The sequence below is a fragment of the Cinclus cinclus genome, chromosome 18 (genome assembly GCF_963662255.1).
Source record: "Cinclus cinclus chromosome 18, bCinCin1.1, whole genome shotgun sequence".
Classification (NCBI taxonomy): domain Eukaryota; kingdom Metazoa; phylum Chordata; class Aves; order Passeriformes; family Cinclidae; genus Cinclus; species Cinclus cinclus.
The window spans coordinates 3,338,436-3,356,835 of NC_085063.1; the positions used below are offsets into that span (position 1 = coordinate 3,338,436).

General features: G+C 53.0%; 1 protein-coding gene across 1 annotated transcript in view; it reads right to left on the reverse strand.

Annotated features, from left to right (window-relative positions):
- Positions 1-92: 92 nt before the first annotated feature.
- CBFA2T2 (CBFA2/RUNX1 partner transcriptional co-repressor 2) overlaps positions 93-18,400 on the reverse strand; it is a 59,583-nt gene continuing 41,275 nt past the window's right edge. Inside the window, exons 2-11 of the mRNA XM_062505009.1 lie at positions 16,823-16,966; positions 13,474-13,715; positions 11,776-11,865; positions 10,895-11,076; positions 10,032-10,285; positions 9,280-9,365; positions 7,796-7,991; positions 6,431-6,499; positions 5,917-6,107; positions 93-3,615 (exon numbers count right to left, since the gene is read on the reverse strand). Of these exons, the coding sequence (XP_062360993.1) occupies positions 3,328-3,615; positions 5,917-6,107; positions 6,431-6,499; positions 7,796-7,991; positions 9,280-9,365; positions 10,032-10,285; positions 10,895-11,076; positions 11,776-11,865; positions 13,474-13,715; positions 16,823-16,966 (1,742 nt within the window). The 3' untranslated portion in view covers positions 93-3,327. The remainder of the gene's footprint in view (positions 3,616-5,916; positions 6,108-6,430; positions 6,500-7,795; positions 7,992-9,279; positions 9,366-10,031; positions 10,286-10,894; positions 11,077-11,775; positions 11,866-13,473; positions 13,716-16,822; positions 16,967-18,400) is intronic.

Here is an 18,400-nt window from a genome sequence, read left to right on the forward strand (position 1 = left end):
ACATTAATTTGGGTGTTTCTCCCCCAGTCCCTGGATGCAGTCAGTAAAATCTGTGCCTGAAGGGGCAGTGGGTGCAGCTCCATCCTGGGGACCCCTCATACACTCTGTGCTGGGTGGGTCTGACACGGTGTCACCCCTGGCCCCAGGGGGTGACAGCACAAGAGGGGTCTCTGGGTTTTTTCTTGGTTTGCTCCAGCAGAAGCTGCCTGGGTTTGGGGTGCCAGGGAGTGACTTGGCTGATGCCAGGGACAACCTGCAGAGATGGGATCAGGGAAGCTCCTGGCTGGAGAAGAGCAGCAGCTGCTGCCAGCCCAGCCCAGGGCAGGACCCAAACCACAGATGCCCCTTCCAGGGATGGAGTGGCAGAGCCTGTCCCTCTTCCCATCCTCCAAGCACCAGTTGTTTACTTGATTATCAATACCTGCTACTATCCCTGGCCAAAGCCAGGAGTTGCTGCCATCACAGGACAGCAGAAGTGGCTCAGCCCTGTGCAGGGGCAGCTGCTGGGCCCAGGGCCACATTGCCACCCCTGGAAGTGACAAACAAGGGACTCAGGGATGTGCTGGAGCCACAGCAGCACCGAGGGCCATCAGGAAAGGACGAGTTGTGCCAGGGCACAGCCAGGTTGGGCTAGAGAGGGGCACTGGGGCAGCCACAGAGGCAGGGCTGCAGCAGGCATAAGTTTGGGATTCCTGAGCTGCCTCCCCAGCTCCCTGTGGGGTTTACTCCCTCTGGTTCGGGTTTCTTCACCACTGGATTAATGTTTGCAAAAGCCTGGAGACCAAAATTCTCAGATTAAGCCGAGGTGTGGGCAGAGGGCATCCCTGGGGGGCACAGAGCTGGCAGTGGCAGCCAGCTGTGACAGCTGTGACCCTGCAGGCTGCTCTGTGCTCACATAAAAAAAAAGATAATTAAAAACAATGCTCATAAAACAACACACTGAACTATAAACTTAAAAAAATCACTGAGGATAGGGCTGAACTCCAGCTCTGCCTGCACTTGCTCCCAGGCTTTGCCCACTGCATCACCACCACAGGGGAAGCAATTTTTGTTCCTAGAAGTCCCATGGCCAAGGTCAAGGTGTGGCAGCATTCCCCAAAAAGCTGCCTGAGCACTCCTGAAAACCTCTGCACCTTCCCAGAGAGAAGGGGGAGCTGGAGGATGAATATAGTCTTTTTATTGACTACTTTTGAGTAGAACAAACTAAATACATCTGTAACAGTTTGGGTTCCTTTATACAGGACATTAAATAAGTTATGCACAGGAATGAAGTAACAAATTTCTATTACAGAATTAAATGTCAAAAAAAATAGAAACCTCAACCCAATGTCTTCCCACACCCCAAGTTCACATTTATCATTCCATCTTTTAAAAAAAGCCCAACAAAAAAGAAAGAAGCAATCATTCTAATAATGACTGTTAGTATTTCATTCATTTACACTGGGGTTAATTTTAATACACGGCCATCAGTGTTGCATGAGAATTATGGAAGACAATCTATTTACAAGCAATTCCTTCCAGCCCTGCCCTGCTCTCCCTTCCCACCCTGGCACTGTCACCACGGACCCACAGCGTGAGGCTGGGGCTGCAGGTGAGGAGGGGATGTGGGATTGACCTGGGGCTATTCCAAATGTGTCCCTGTCCCCTTAGGGCAGGAAATCCCTTCCTGACTGTCCTGAACACCCCTAGGATGGGCTGCTGCAGGTCAGGGTGGCTCCAGTGTCACCCCCACTGGGAGCTGCCTCAACGCCAGTGCCTGTGCTGGGCTCCAGCACCCACTCCTGGGGACACGGGGGAGACATCCCCAGGGCCACCGGAGCTGTCTTCAACACCAGGAGACCTCGTGGCTTTTTAATAAAACCTTGCAGACAGGGAATCAGCAGCTCTATCCCACAACAGCAGCTTCCCAAGGAGCTTTCCTGAGGGGCCAGGGCTGGAGCAGCAGATCCCCTGCTCACCCGGAGTGACCACTCATTACAGCTGCATTATTCACCTCCAATTGAAGAAGTGATCCAAAAGAACCTGGGAGTTACTCGACTCATTGTGCTCCAGGCCAGCAGTGGCACACACACAGTCAGGGAAGCAGGGCTCTGCTGAAGAGATGCATTTCCAGAGCCTCTGAGCGTGGCTGTGGGAGTTGGGAGCAGCTCCTGGAGGGCCCGTGCCCTCCCTCCCAGGGGCTGTGTCAGTGCCAGCCCCTGCACAGCCTCAGTCCCTGCAGTCCCTCCCCGCACAGCACAGCGGGGACTCTGCGATGGACACACGTCCCCAGGCTGGCCCCCATCCCCACCTTGCTCCGAGCCCGTTTTTGGGACAATCTCCAAAGGTGGATGCACATCCCTGGACGAAGCACTGAAGGAACTCCCGGGAGCTGGGGATAAGAATTGCCACAGGACACCCAGCCCTGCCTTTCTTTTACTGGTGTGGCTGATGTGTGGGGAGAGTATAGGCTGTAAACAACCTCTCGCACCAGTGAGGACGCCTGGGCTCAAAAACAACAGCAGGAACTCACAAACCAGCAGCTTCCAGGCAGTGAAAAAACAAAACAACGGCCCCCAGGTGGAAAGGGCACCTGCACCCAGCCCAGATCTGCTCTGCACATGTTCCCCCAGCACAGGGCCCACCCAGGAAACACCCAACTGTCTGTCTCACCACAGACCGGGATGAAATCCAGCCATCCAGCAGTACCTCCCTGCCACTGCCACTTGTTTTAGAGCAGACAAATCCTCTCCTCCCCCTCTGCAACCCTCAGCTGCCAGCCTGGAGGCAGAAGTGGGCTCAGCTTTTGCCATTGCACAGAGGATGAGATGCTCCCACTGAGAAACTGGCTCTGGTCTGTTCACAACAACTGCCCTGCACAGTCACCTCAGGCACAGCTGTCTGGGAGGAGGGAACAAACATTGGATACCATGGAGGAAAGGTGGCAGGATGAGGCAGTGGTGGCTCTGAAGCCTTGGGAAGCGAGCCTGAGCATGCCACAAGGACAGGGCTCCCTGCATGGGCACCACAGTCTCAGCATCATGGGCACCACAGTCTCAGCGTCTCCAGTGTGTGCCAGGTTCCCCAGGTGGGTGCCCAGTGGCCCCCAGGTCCTGACAATGCTCTGGTGTCCCCCTGACAGGAGCAGAGAGATGCTGCAGGCGAGGCTCAGCCCCCTTCACGAGCCACAAAGGAAAAGACAGGGTGAGAGGGCAAAGCCAGAGCATCAGCGCTCCGAGGGGCGGCGCGATGTGTCAAATATGTCAAGTGATAACAGCTGCTGTGGGGGGTTCTCAGCTTAAAAAACCCCAGGGAACTCATCCAGTGGAGCGAAGCAAACCCTCCCTCCTAGAGTCCGTTCGTGTCTATGGCTGTCACAGATGCCGGCGTGGAGGAGCGCGACGTGGTGGCCGAGGTCTTCTCCAGGGCTGGGCTGGGGATGCCATCGAGGCTCTTGGCTGCTGCTGCCACCCGGCCCGTGGGCAGGGCCAGGGGCTTGCTCTGGCCGTGCAAGCCTTGCCCACAGATGCGGTGGTGCCTCTCCCAGTCCTTGTGCTGGCAGAAGGAGCCGCAGTACCGGGCGATGTTGCAGCCGCTGCACGTCTCGCTGGCCTTGCGGCCGCAGTTCCAGCAGCTCTGCAAGACCAAAGACACTGTGCTTGAGAGGGGTTTAGCTTCCCTAAGAGCTACAGTCCCCCCTCTGGAGGGGACTGTTCATCCCCTCTGGCCCACATTCGGGAATATTAAAATGAGCAATCCGTTAATTCCTGCTATTTCCCAGCTCCTTGCCAATGGTTCTAACCCCCACTGCTCTTTGCCCACAGCCGCTGTCACACTGCTCCGGGCACATCCTTTCCTCTAGACCCACCCGAATGCAGAGAGCAAACAGCAGGCGTAGACTGACAAACATGCTGCAGATGCTGCTATTGGGCCTTTTTATTTCCTGTTTTAAGCAGCTCTATTTTGGTCTCGCTCCCAGCCAAGTGCTCTCCGCAGGGATCACGGCGCGCTGCACAGGCACCATTTGCTCCGCACCCTGCCTCGCTGCACAAGAGGTTGGAGCAGGCCAATTTGGAAAAGCAAATGCTCATTTGAAAGCCTCCCAGCCAGGTGGAAGCACTGCCAGAGCCCGAGCTTCAATCTGGAAGCAGAGCAAAGCCCCTCTGGCCATGGGGAGACGTGTCAGCTGGTGGCTCCTGGCGTGCCACTGCTTCCCTCGGAGCACAGGGCAAGCGGCCAGGCCGGAGCGGTGGCCACAGCTGCGCTGGGGAGGGGAGGAACGGCGGAGCAGCTTCCCTGCAGCTGGACCAGGGCGTAGCAAACACATCCTGGAGAGGGCAAGCTCAGCTGTGGGAATGCAGCCTCTGGCAGAGCTGGCCTTTGTGGGGACACCGCTGATGCGACCACCATCCAAGAGCTGTGGGTGTGGGGTGGTGGGAGATGCTGGGCTGTACCAGGCAGCCCTGTTGTGGGGAAGGGCTGGGAGATTCCCACTCGAGGCTCAGCAGCTCAGAGCCACCAGCTCATGCTATGATTTATAGGCTGGCAGTAAAGCACCCGGCCGGTTCACTTTGGAGTGAGCTCCTCCAGAGCCTGTGTGTCCCCAAGGGTCCTCCACCTTCCAGGAGAAGCAGGACTTGGGACCAAAAAGCCCCTATCAAAAGCTGTGGTAGTTCTTGGAAAACTGGGTCACTGCTTCACAGCTGTTTACACTTCAAGTGTTTTTCAACTGTATTGCAAAGGTTACAAGATGTGCCAGAACACAGGACAGCTTTTAGACAAGGGCTCTAGGGCTTGCACAGGGGTGCTCAGCAGCTCCCGAGGTCCCAGACTGCTTCTCAGGACAGCTGGAGAAGGACATTCCTCTGCTATTCCCTTATGGAGAAATCACTACTTGCCTCATTCCTTCCATGGCTTCCTGAGCAGTTCCACCCACTCCCATAATGTGACTGGTGCGTTCAACCCTCAGCAATTTCACTGGGAATTGCAGGATGGACATAATTCTCTGGAATGACACCTAATAATTCCATGGTCCTGAGCTGAAACCCTCTAGGAGGAGGGGATGGAACTGCTGCCCCCACAACCCAGTAGACATGAACAACACAGTCCCATTGGATTTCTGCTCAGCAGACGTAAATCCTCTGCTCTTGTCCGTGTAGAGAAATTAAAATATGGAGCAAAGCCCACATGGATGGGATGTGGTAGTGCAGGAATGACCCATGTGATTCCTCTTGCCCAAAATCTCAAGTGAACTTCCCATTAACCAAGAGGGAGGGTAACTGATGACTGAAGAATAGAAAGATTCTCTGAGGCACCCATTCAGCACATGTCACTGGCTATGACAAACCAAGAGCTATCCCTTCTTTTCCAACATGCAAGTGTGGTACAGACCACCAGGGATGTGCAAGAACTTTTCCTGCAGCCCAGCTTCTGCCCTGCCCTATTTTCAAGCCCACAAACATAGATTTCTTTTTCTGTAAAGATCCAAGTACCCCACCATAATTTCTGAGCTAAACTGCTGCATGCACCAGCATTCTTTTCTCTTTGCTTCTACACCTCTTTCAATCCCACAAAATCCCTGGTCATGACACTGAGTCCAGCTCAGGGTGCCCAGTGATTGCACACATGCGTGTCCACAGACATCGTTCAGGCCGATTCCCTGCCAGCAAAACCTAAAAAGGATTATTGATGATATTGGTGCACTGCTTTAGTTATTGATTGGAGAGAGACTTCTATAAAGAAAAGGCGTTGAAGACTGGATGGAGTTTGGAGCACCCTGGTCTAGTGGAAAGTGAGATGGTCTGAGATGATCTTTGAGGTCTCTTCCAACCCAACCCACTGCACGAGCTATGTGAAAAGGGGTGGGGACCTGCAGGCTTGACCTGGAGACTCTGCAGCCTTGGAAAGCCCTTCCCAGGCTGCGCCCTGGCACCTCACCTCGGTGGACTCCTCCTGCTCGTTGATGACGAGGAAGGCATCCTCGGTGGCCTGGCGCTTGGCGTCGGCGATGGTCTGCTCCATGCGCGCGCGCTCCGACGCGATCATCTCAAACGCCTTCTGCTCCGCCTCGGCCACCGCCTTCTGCACCTCCGACATGGCCTGGCGCTTCACCTCGTTCACAGCTTCTTCTGGAAGGAAAGAGCAGCCTCACCCACCCGCCCTGGGAATGAGGGGAGCCTCCCAGAGAGACACGGTTCCAGCAGCGTGTTCCCAGCACCAGCATCCCGACCGCTCCCGGGAGCGGCGAGGCTGGGCTCAGTCCCGCAGGATCCCCGTGGCATCGCAGAGGAGCAGAGCCCTTTGGAAAAGCCAGGCTGGGGATGTTGGCAGGCAGATGTGCACATCCTAGGGCGTTCCTGCAGCTGGGCTCCTGCTGTTTCTGCACAGCACATCTGCAGCATCTGTGTGTACCCCAGGCAGGGTCCCCGGCCAGGTCACAGCAAACACTCACCGGCTTTTTTCCAAATCTCCTCCGTGACGTAGCCTGGTCCCGACCTGCTGCTGAACTCCCGCAGGGAATCTGCTGGAGTAAGGGACACAGGGAAAGGTTGGCAAAGCCTCATCCCACCCAGCTGCCACTCACGTGCCCGGTGGTACCTCAGGACACCACGGGGCAGGGAAGGACTGACCAGCCAAAACTCAAAGCAGAGGATTCCTATGGTTAAAGCCAATCCTCAAACACTCAGCTGATAAATTACAGCATTTAATTAGCACCTTGCATTATTTATGACACTGTGTAACCTATCTCCTGGTACTCTAAAACAACAGGAAATGCTTATAGATGCAAGTTATCCAACTTCTGCACTGTCCAGAGGCTGTGAGCATCAATCTGTAGACCAACAGTTTACATTAAGCAAAGTACTTCCCAGCCCCAGGGCAATTCAAAGGCTTGAACTGATGGACAAGCTGTCCTCCAAGACACCTGAAGATGCTGCTTGATGCTTAACTGCACCTTCTCACAACAGCAATAGAGCTGGAAAATTTTCCCTAGGTCCCACAAGGGGAGAAAGCAACAGTGTCCCAAATTTACATAAAAACTCTAAATTATATCACATTTAACAACGCAGGGCTGGAAGTGTATTAGTCATGATATACCTAAATATAGAAAAGCTGGCTGTGCCCCCCAGGCTGTCACACACACCCACTGCTCCCCAGCCTTTGTGGCAACTGGAGCCAGGGGCACTTGGATTCCTTGCAGGAGGATTCACTCTATATTTTGTATACAAACAAGTAGAATATACATCAAATTGACATTTATTCTTGCCAGAAGAAATCCATTTTTATTACTGAATAATCAGAGGTTCTTCCCGCAGAACTTAATTTGCAGTGGGTTTGTTTGGATGGAAATCAGAACTGCATTGAAATAAATCAGCATTTTAGACGTGTTTTTTCCTATAGGGTCAAACCCCTGCATACTGGAAGGTGAAACTAGTCAGCTTCGATGAAGTTGACTCACGATACAAAAATAGAATTAGTAACACAGGTAGCTATTACACTTACAAAAGCCTTTGGTATTTTTAGAATAAATAAACCTTGACATTTAAAATCTTTCAGGCAAGAGGGACTGGAAGGGGGAAGAGTGGTGGAGACTAACACCTTTCCCCCTTTTCACCCCGGGGTTTATCAGCTTTGTTCCAACTTTGGCCAGCAGCGACAAGGGACGAGCAAAGCCGCCTTTAGATGTTATAAAAGCTGCTGCCTGTTTTGCCTCTCTTTTCTCCTTGAGAAAGCCACTCGAGCAGTGCTGAACCAAACTTATCCCGTGGCTGGCATGGACAACCAGCCCCGGGTGCCCGGGGGAGCCAGCCCTGCTCACCGCTGCCCACGGAGTCGGCGCTGGCAGGGCTGTGCTGGCGGCTCAGCAGCTCGGCGCCCGCCTTGCGCGGCTCGGCCGTCTCGGAGCAGCGCCGCTTCCAGTAGTTGAGTTCCTCCCTGTCGGCCTCCTGGCAGCGCCGCAGCACCGCCATGGAGCGCCGCGTCTTCTCCACCATCTCCATGATGCAGTTCAGGGCCTAAGGGAGAGAAGGGGTCGTAGTCACCCTGGGCTTTGTCCCCGTGGAGGGACCATCCCAGGTGGGTGAGAGAGAAGCGAGGTGGCCTTCCAGGATTTGGGATGGTGCCGTGCCCAAGGATACAGCACCATGTAGCTCAATGCCTCCTGACCGTGGTGGCCTTCCAGGATTTGGGATGGTGCCGTGCCCAAGGATACAGCACCATGTAGCTCAACGCCTCCTGACCGTGGTGGCCTTCCAGGATTTGGGATGGTGCCGTGCCCAAGGATACAGCACCGTGTAGCTCAGCACCTCCTGACCGTGGTGGCCTTCCAGGATTTGGGATGGTGCCGTGCCCAAGGATACAGCACCATGTAGCTCAACGCCTCCTGACCGTGGTGGCCTTCCAGGATTTGGGATGGTGCCGTGCCCAAGGATACAGCACCATGTAGCTCAATGCCTCCTGACCGTGGTGGCCTTCCAGGATTTGGGATGGTGCCGTGCCCAAGGATACAGCACCATGTAGCTCAGCACCTCCTGACTGTAGGAAAACTCCACCACTTTCCTATTAGATTAGGGTTGGTTGTGATCCTGGTGTCATGGTCTTACTCCAAATATTCAGCTACAGGGCCTCTGCTCCACCCCAACCCCATGCCCTTTAAAAAGCCTATTAGCTTAAGACCATGAGATCTCTTTGCATTTATGATCAAAGCTGAATTTTAATCCCATCTCTTTGAGGGAAACAGCAGTGAAGCGCCTGGAGGAGCTGGCCTTGCTCAGAAGGAAAAAGCTCAGCATAAAATCTGCCAGAAGCACCATGTCTTGTTTAGAGTACCTTTTATGGTCTATAAAGGGCTGGCACCTCAGGGGAAAAAAAGTCTTAAAATACAGTAATGATACGTTTACTCATTTTTTTAAATCCATATCCTGACTGCACTTAGCACATCTGTGCATTGTGCTGGCCAGGGCTGGGGCAGAAAAGATCCCAGTGGGGATAAGGCTGGGTTTGGTTGCTCAGCTGGCCATGGCAGCACCTGGCCATGCCCTGCAGGAGAAGCTCCCCAGCTCCAGACACTTCATCCACACTGATTTTAGTTTCCACTGACCACGGGCAGAGGAAACCGGCCAGCAAAGTGCTACAGCTCCTCTCAGCCCTCCCCACCATCCACCTGCTCGTGGTGGCTTGTTCCTCCACCAGCCACCAGGAGAGCTTGGATATGGTATCAACAAGGAAATCACAGACTGGAGCAGGTGGAACACTGGGTTGCTGCTTCCCACAGAGCTTCCCACAGCCCCTGCCATTCCTTACATGATCGAGATGCTTCCACTCATCCGCCCACTCCCTCTCAGTCAGGCGGTGATCCACCAGCTCGTCCTGGTAGCCTCCATTCAATCCTGCAACAAGCCACAGCCACAGAGGGATTAGATGGGCCATTGGAAAAAGAAGTGGCCTCAAAACAAGAATAAAGAGCTCTATTTCCAGCTCCCCCTAGCTGGGATTTTAGAGCATCTCTCCAGGTGGCAGCTCTACAGGGGTAATTTCATGCTGGTGCTTTTTTATCCCTGTCTGTTTCACTGTCTGAGAAGTGCTACAATCCACTTGTGGCTCCATCTCTGACCTGCTTGTGGAGCTGGTTCTCCTGTTATAAACTCACAGCAGCTCAGAGCCTGTGATTCAGGCTGTTCTGCTGGAAATACATCATGCACCTCCCACACATCCCTTGGAGAAACAGGACAGGGGGGGTCAATCTCTGTTCTCCTGCTTTGGAGATCTTGGAAAAGTTAATTTCTATTTCCCTGCCCTCTCTTCCTGCCTGCTGCATTAGCTACACTCAACTCACACCAAGTCCTTCCTCCTCACCCTCAGTGACTCCAGCCTTCATACAGGGAAATGCAAACTCTCAGTCTTCCTGTTTACAACTTCCCATGGGGAGTTGTTTCCTCTGAACTACCTGCAAAGACTCAGCTGTAAGGACATGCCCAGCATCACACATCTTTGGGTATGAGTGACCAAGCAGAGAACACCACCAAAGCTCAACGAGGAGCCCTCCAGGCTCTCACCCAGCCCGCCGTGCCTTTCCCGGATCTCTCTGTGCTCCAACATCTTGCTTGGGTCCCTGTAGAGGTGGGAGGTGGCAATATCTTCCAAGGTGTAGTGCTGGAGGGGTGGTGGGGTGGGGTGGAACTGCCCACTGGTGTTCATCAGGGGGATGGTGAGGGCAGGGCTGTGCCGGGGCGCGGGGCTGATGGTGCAAACCCTTTTGGCCGGAGGCTCTGTTGGCAGTGGCTCCCTCTCAAAGCTGCTGTCCTCCCTCCTGCAACCACACCAGCAGAGACAGGCATTCCTTAGCATCCCATAAATGCACTCAGAAAGATGCAGATTCAGAATCAGCAGGGTTTGGGCAGCAATGATTTTTCCACGGGGTAAATGCAGAGAGCTCAAATAAATGCGCTCAATTTGTGAGGTGATGCACAAAGTGACCCCATCAAAGAAAAGAGTTCAGGATGCCTGAGCGTTGCGATTCATCTCTCTGAGCATGACCAAATTAAAATTTCACAGTTTTTACAAATTTGAGGCATGCTCCACATAATTGCATAACAACTTTTATCTTGGAATAAAACATGGTGAAAATGAAGCGCATCCTTCCCAGCCCTGCCAATGCCTCTGTTCTTTGCCTTGGGGGCGGGAAACTGCTCAGCTCTCTGGCTCAGGCTTTTCAGTGCTACCCAAAAGTCCCTCTGGGAAGGAACACAACCTGAATTCACAGTGCACTAGCAACAGTCACTGGAGTCCTAGAACAGCCAGAATATAGCTGTTGGGAGCGATAACATCCTGGATGCTGCTTAAAGCTTTGTCAGCAGCAAAGATAAAACAAAAGACACGACTTCAACAGCTGAGCGGAGTGACAAAAGCTGTTTTTCACCTGTCTGGACTGTGCCTCTTGCCATTGCCGTTGACCTCAATGAGCAGCTCGGAGGAGTCAGCAGGAGATGTGGTGCTGGTGTTGAGCAGGATGTGCTCGTGCTGTGCCAGGTACTGGGAGGGCGTTTGCTTGGCAGCGCGGGCACAGTGCAGCAGCTCCCGCTGCAGCAGAGGGAGGTTGGCCTGGAAAACAAGCACAGGGCTGGATCACAGCAGGGCAGGGGTTTCCAGCTGTTCCAAAAGGTTTGGTTTTCATTAATACCTCAGAGCAGTAACACCTGTGGCCCATGGCCCCCATTCAGGATCCTCCAGCTCCTGGTGCCTGCAGTGTCAGATTTAGTTGTATTTTCCCAGGAGCCTGATGTTGGTGGACCCAAAATCCAAATGCTACAGGAAGCACTGTGTGCTTCCAGCACCTAGTTTGGAAGTGCTCAAGGCAATGCTGGACAGGGCTTGGAGCAACCTGGTCTAGTGGAAGGTGTCTCTGCCCACAGCAGGGGGCTTGAGTGAGATGGGCTTTAAGTTCCCTTGCATCCCAAACCATTCTGCAATTCTGTGATTTAACCATCCCAGGCAGACTCTGCGTGCCAGCACTTCAAACATTCCAGATCTGAACATTTGCAAATAAGATTATAGGCTCAAAAGCTGCCACATGGAGCTTGGTTTGCCTCCTTTATCTCCAGCACACAAGCAGACATATGCGGCACACGGCACAACGTCAGCCAGTCCCACATGGCCGGTGCAACGCTCTGTGCAGCCTGTCTTGGACTCCAGCAGAATTGCTGTGGTGCTTGCAAGGAGAGCTTTCCCAGCAATGTCACACTGCCAAGAGGCATGGGCAGGCACACGGAGTGTCAGCAAGCCCCAGCAGCTCCCTGTCACCTTCAGGAAGGGGATCACAAACGGCCGGAGGGGGAAGTTGGTCGCCTCTTGCAGCTTGCAGTGAAATTCCTCGATTGTCACCGTTGAGTTCTGAGAAAAGAAATTAAAAAAATGAAATGGAAATTTTTTCTTATTTTAAGACATATGGGAAATGGCTCCGAATGAACAGAACTGGGAGGGAGACAGCATCTGCCGCTCCAGGACTGACATTGTTTGCATTGGATCCTGCTGGATGCAGCCGGCAAGGCTCAGGCCAGTGAAGCAGGAATGCTGCACTAGGAGAGAAGTGGGAACTGCCTGGCTCAGCATCCTCCCAGCTCTAGGGTGGGACGCAGAGGCTGACTCCAGGGCAGCAGGACCCAGCTGGCATCTGCTGCATGCTGGGGCAGACTGTGGAGAGTCAGACTTCGATCCCAGCTGCTCAGAACTGCACGCTTTCCTCCCCTTCCTCCTTTTCAGTTCTCCTCATCTAACCTATCCATGGAGTCTCATCAGCCTTCTGTTCACTGTGGTCCTCTCCTGGTCCAGCCCTGCCTCCCCCAGGGCTGCTGAGACTGGGGAACCCGTGGGACAGCAGCATTTGATAATCTGCATATACAACACTGACCCCTGCAGCCATAAGCACACTTTGGGGTGAGAACAACAGCCAAAGCCTACCTGGACAGCTTTTCCTTCCCTCCCTGAAAGGGTAGGCTAAGGTACTACCCGACATCCATGGAATTATATATGCTATATAAATGCAGCAGCAGCATTTTACATCTAGTGCTTAAGCCCTGAGAGTGACCATGAGGACATGGACAGACTCAGGCTTACTGCCAACCTTGGAAGCAGAAATGCTCCAGGCTGCTGCAGTCTAGCTCCCTTCAGGGCCTGCTGAGCCTCAAAAGAAAATGTGCCAAAAAGCAGAGATCAGTGCAGGAGCCCCACTGGGTGCCCCATGGGACCACAGCTGCCCAGGGCTCCAGGGCCTCAGTCCAAGGTCACAGAATGGTTTGGGTTGGAAGCATCCTTAAAGGCCATCTCATTCCACCCCTGCCATGGGCAGGGACTCCTTTTACTCCTTTCACTTCCTTTCCTTCCAGCCTCCTCCAAGCCCCAATGTCCAATCTGGCCTTGGACATTTCCAGGGGCAGCCACAGCTGCTCTGGTCACCCTGTGCCAGGGCCTCACCACGCTCACAGGGAAGAATTTCTTCCTAATATGCAATCCAAACATCCTCTTTTTCAGTTTAAAGCCATTCCCTCTTGTCCTGTCACTCCATGCCTTTGTAAAGCATGTGGAGTATCATGTCTAATGCACTGGACAGCATTTCTCCCAGTTATTCTGTATAAATGCAAACACTGGATACAATTCTGCACCAAAACCTGTTCATTTGGGTATGAAGGGTATTCTCATGGCAGGGGTAAGGAATGAGATGATCTTTAAGGTCCCAAATCAAACCATTCTGTGATTCCATGATTTACAGAAAAGTTTTGGCCAATTCCTTCCAGGTTTCCTTCAGTTCAGCTGCACACAAGCTTGTGGCTAAGCCACTGGACCAACAGCTTTTTGAAACACAGCAAAGGCAAGAAAAAAGAAGTCACTGAGTTTCTCAAGAAGCACAAACATAGGAGTCTTGCTCAGCAAAGATCCAAACAGCCAATGTTGTGTGCCAGGATCTGGGAAAAGCCAGGCAGCCCGGGATGGTGCAGGACTTACCACGAGTGCCAGAACGAGGGTCCGGACCTTCTCCCCAATCTCTGGTGAAATGTCATTCCCAAACTGCTGTAGGGTGGTGAGGAAGCGCTTCAGCTTGCTGAGCTGCCGGGCTCCACATGTGGCTGGGAGCTGTTGGTTGGTCAGTGAGGAGGAGGAAGATGAGGAAGGGCCGTTGCTGAACCTCTGGGGTGGGGATGGGGCCCCGTTCAGTGTCGGGGGGGAATGGTTTATTCCGTTGGGCACTGCAAAGGGGAGACAGAAGCCATGCTGAGCACCAGATGGGCACATCCCTGTGCTCTGCTGCTTAAATGGATCCATCCTCCAGCCAGCAGGCTGCTGCTGCTGCTGAGGGGCAGCTCAGGTGATTCCACCTCATCGGAGGAGGCCTGGCAGACTGAGCCTGCCATCCCTTCCCTGGGGATTTACATGGAATTTCGCAAACACTGTTGTTTTTTCCAACCTGCTCCCATCTGCAACTTTGCCTCCTGTAACTGGTGAGCATGTCGAAACAGACTGAAAGGCTGGAAGTCTGGGAACTCAGCAAGGCATTAGGATAAATTGTTGACATCCCCACACCGTGGTTGTGCAATGTCGAGCCCTGTCTGATGAGCAGCTGTGCACTGGGGCCCCAACTCTATATAAACCCAGAATTTCAGAGTGAAAAGCACATCACTGGAAGTAGAGTCATAGCTGTTCCACTGGATTTAGCCTTAAAAACCCGGTCCTGGATCCTTTATGGATTTAAATGCTGACAAGGGGGTCACAAGGTATAAAAACCATTTCAAGTGATGGTGTTCAGAGAAGTCCTGAAACCACCTGGCAGAGCTGCGCCTTGTGTGTGGGATGAGCAAAAACTTGTGAGAAAAGATGCCAAAATTTCTGCTGCAGCTTTATGAAGATCATGCCAAATCCTGAGGAACCCAGTGAGGGGTTTTTCAGAGAAGACAGGAGGTACTTGAATAGTTAAACAACTCTGGGGCATGCCAGGGTCAGAGGCTGGAAAGGCTCCACACACCTGGACCTTCGTGGTGAGCACAGGAGGGAAATTTAACCAGAGTCAGTTAAGATGCAAGGAAAGATAAGGCTACAGAGACCATCAAAGGTGGTTCCTGCTAACCAAGGGGTGACAGGCCTCACAGACAGATGATGAGATAAAGGTGAAGGCCAGCACTGAGAGGATGGAGGTACACAGGCAATGAAAGCTCATGCCTTTTTCAGGGAGCAAAGCAACCTGAAAACTCCTGTTCACACTCCCAAAAAGCAGCAAAGCAACAGGGACATCAGGACATACCCACAGGTACAGCTCCGCAGAATACACCAGAGCTGTGTGAAAGGCAAGGCCTTTCTGGTAATTACTCAAAAAGGCCTTTATTTCACTATAGAAGGGTTATAAATAGGGTGAAGCTGCCACGAGAAGCTCCCCTCAAGCAGCAAGGCTGTGCAGCTCTGTACCCTCCGGCAGCCACAGCTAAGGCGCCTTCCCCCTTCTCTGTTTCACTTCCTCTTATTCTTTCAGATGAAAGTCTGGGGAGAGCAACGGGCTCTATTTATACCTCAGGAGAAAGAGGGCCTGTGCGACACCCCTGGGGCTGTGAGGGAGCCTCGGGAGAGGCTGCGAGGAGGGAGCAGAGGATGCTGGTGGATGGGGGATGCCGTTAGACAGGGCCCGGTAACTGCGCTCTGCTTTCCTGGGCTCACCCCTCCTGACCCTCTGCCAACGGCACCACCGCAGGGCAGCTGGCAGTTATCTGATCCTGCACACCACCAGGATCTGCTCCACCACACACCACACAGGCAGGCTGGCACCTCGACTTCCAGGTGAGAGCGCAGCGCCGGAGCAAGTGAGGCGGTGTACCAAGAGCAGTGGGATTGCTGGTTTGGGGACAGCAGGATGATAGCGCTCCTGGGAACAAAGTCCTCATTTAAGGCTACTCTTAAATTCTGCCTTAGGTCCTACACAGCGAAAGGTTTCGCTGCTTCTCCAACCCTGTGTTACTGATCCACAGGCAGGCATGGCTTTGTTCCAACTGCACCACCTCACCTGCCCAGGCCATGGGCTTTGACAGGGCAGGTCACACCCCCACTGAGTGACCAAGACCCTCTGGTGCAACCGAGAAGTGAAAGAGCAAGAAGGAACTTCACCACAGGTCGCAACTCTCATCCATCTTGGAAAGAGGCAATTAAGTCATCTGCAATCAGCAGATTCAGGCTTCTTGGCCCTTAACAGCATGCCAAGCATCCTCATTGGAAAAATTAATTTCTGTCACTTTGCTAATGGTCTTTTTCTGCCTGAGCAAAAGGAGAGCTATTAAAAACGCCTGAGCACATAAAGATGGGGACAATGTGTCTGGCGGGATAACCTGGTGATTAGTGCTGCTGCCAGCACCACACAGCACATCACAGTGTGTCCTCCAGGAGGCTGGGCTGGAAATCTCCGAATCCCACTGCCAGCGTGGAACTCTGAGACAGCCCAGACACTGTCGTGGACAGCACAGCAAAGCAGAACCAGCTAGGAACACCCTGTGCAGGGAAAAGGGGTGAGGAGAGCATGAAAACATGAACATGTCATGTGTGGAGGTCAGATAACTCCATGCCTAACAAAGTAAAGTAGCTTTGCTCTGGAACAATGCTTTTAAAAAGACATTAAATGGCTTAAATGTTGGCTAAAGAAGGAAAAAAAACCACCCTGTCTAGGCTGTAAGAAAAGACTGAAGGTCCTTTCCATCCACAGAGTCACCTCTGAGCAACACTCAGCTAGAAGTGGGTGCAAGGCTGTGCTACAGCTGGGCAGGATCAGGACTGACTGTGGCTTAATAAAAAAGATTATAAAGAGAAGATGGAGAAAAGAGAATCTGGATGGACAGCAAGGAATTTTCAAGGCTGGGAAATTAAAAAGAAAAACTTTCTAATCTCAGCTGCAGGAATGCTGTCTGCAAAGTGAGATACAGCAGAGTGGGAATTAACTCCTCCAAAAGATAAAGAGGAAAGCTCAGCTCTTGGCTTGCTTGAAGCTGACCTGATAAGAGATTCAATTTCTTAAGGAGTTCATGGTGGAAATCAAGGCTGCACCTGCGAAGGGAAAGACTCAAGGCAGCAGCACTGGGAGCAAGGCAGGAGCAGGCAGAGGGGCAGAGGGGGATAACACAGCCTGGTTGATGTGCTGCACGCGCTACAGAAGTGCCCAAGAGCCCCGGTCCCCCCTCCCTCCCTCCCAGCCAGGCAGCATCACCCGCCGTGCCCTGGCTGATGGCTGAGACAGCCCAGTGAGTTCTACGAGCAGAGCCTTCCCCCCTGGCTAGAGCTGGTGCCAGGGGACCAAGCAATGCAAGCAGCATTCCCGGGGTCTTACGTGCAGTCGGAGTGAAGGACACGGGCCGGGGGCCGCCGGGGTTGACGGGGGGCAGCGGTGGCATGTTGGGAGGAGAGGACCTGGACTGTATCTTCACTTCCACGGGCGATCCGGGCATCACTGGCACCCTCTTCTCACCAGCAACTGTACCAAGAGAAGGTGGCAAGGCTTAGTGACAGTCACCGACAGGCATTTCCCCGCCCAGCGTGCCAGGAACAGTTGCAAGGGTGAAGATAAGAGCCGGGGGAAGTCACGCAAGGCTCCCACCCGCTCTGCAGGGCCCCGAGCTGGGGACAGGCCCCCGGGGTCACACCCATGGTGGTGTCTGTGATCACCATCCCCGTCTCCTGACTCCATCTCCTCACCCCTCAGGCCCAAAGATGCTGTTCAAAGTGTTTCTGTCAATTTGCTTTGCCCCTATTTAAGATCTCTCTGATACTCCCCAGGTGTGCCCATGCTCACCTCACCGAGCCTTTCCAGAGGAATCCCAACCTCTGCGAGCCATGCAACAAGCAATGTGGACTTGGGCTGTGCCACAAGTGACTGGAATGGGCCTGGGACTGTCGAGGTGAGCCGATACCAGCTACTCACAGCCCCACTCCTGTGTGCAGTCTCTAGTGCCTAATCTATCACCAGCTCACTGCAGCTTCCTTCTTTCCAGCCTTCAGGGATGTCCCAGCTCAGGGGAACAGTGTGACCACACTCCCAGCTCCAGTGGCTGGGATCAGCTTCACAAGACAAAAAGGAAGAAACATCCTAATGGAATAGGGGGATGCTTTTTTTTTTCCAGAGGGGTGTTTTGAGGTATTTTTGGTTTTTAAAATGTGGACAACTCAGCAGACAAAGCCTAAGGATCTCCAAAGCACAGCTCCCATGGGAGCCAGTCAAATTTCAGGCATGTTCTGTATTGCACTGCCAGCATCTCCAGTGTCCATGACCCCAAAGAAATAACCCCTCTGAGATGATGGTCCCCACTCCCTGCTCTTCAAGCTGCCTCTCCCCTCTCTCAGTTAACTCATTAATGAGATGTGAGCAGCTTGTCCCACCCAGAAACACGGCCGGGTCCCCAGCACACCCAGCTGCACCCCAGCTCAGGCTGTGACAGAGCTCAGCTCAACTTCCCCCTGTCCAGTGATGCAAGCTGGCCTTGGGATCGTTACCATTTAATTTGTTATCCACAGTTCTTACAATATCTGTCAGCTGCAAGAAACTCAGCTTTTGAGCCCAGGCAAAGCGATTAAACGTTGCATTCCCATAGAGCACTGAATAGGTAGCAAAATTCTGCACTGAAATACAACCCAAACCTGCTACTTCTTTTCTCCCAACAACAAAAACGCTGCTTACAAGAGCAGAGAAAACACAAACTGGCACCTGAGCCCTTGTATTGCTGCCTGGGATCTGCTCTGTCACCGAGCTGCCTCATTTATTTTCCTTATGGCAAGTCATGGTAACAGATTAACTTTGTTATTCCCAGCATTTCTTTTTGCTGTTTGCAGGAAGGGGAAGCAGGGACGATACACACTGAAAATCCATGTTTTCCTGCCCTGTCATTACAGGTGGAATAACTTGGGCTGGAAT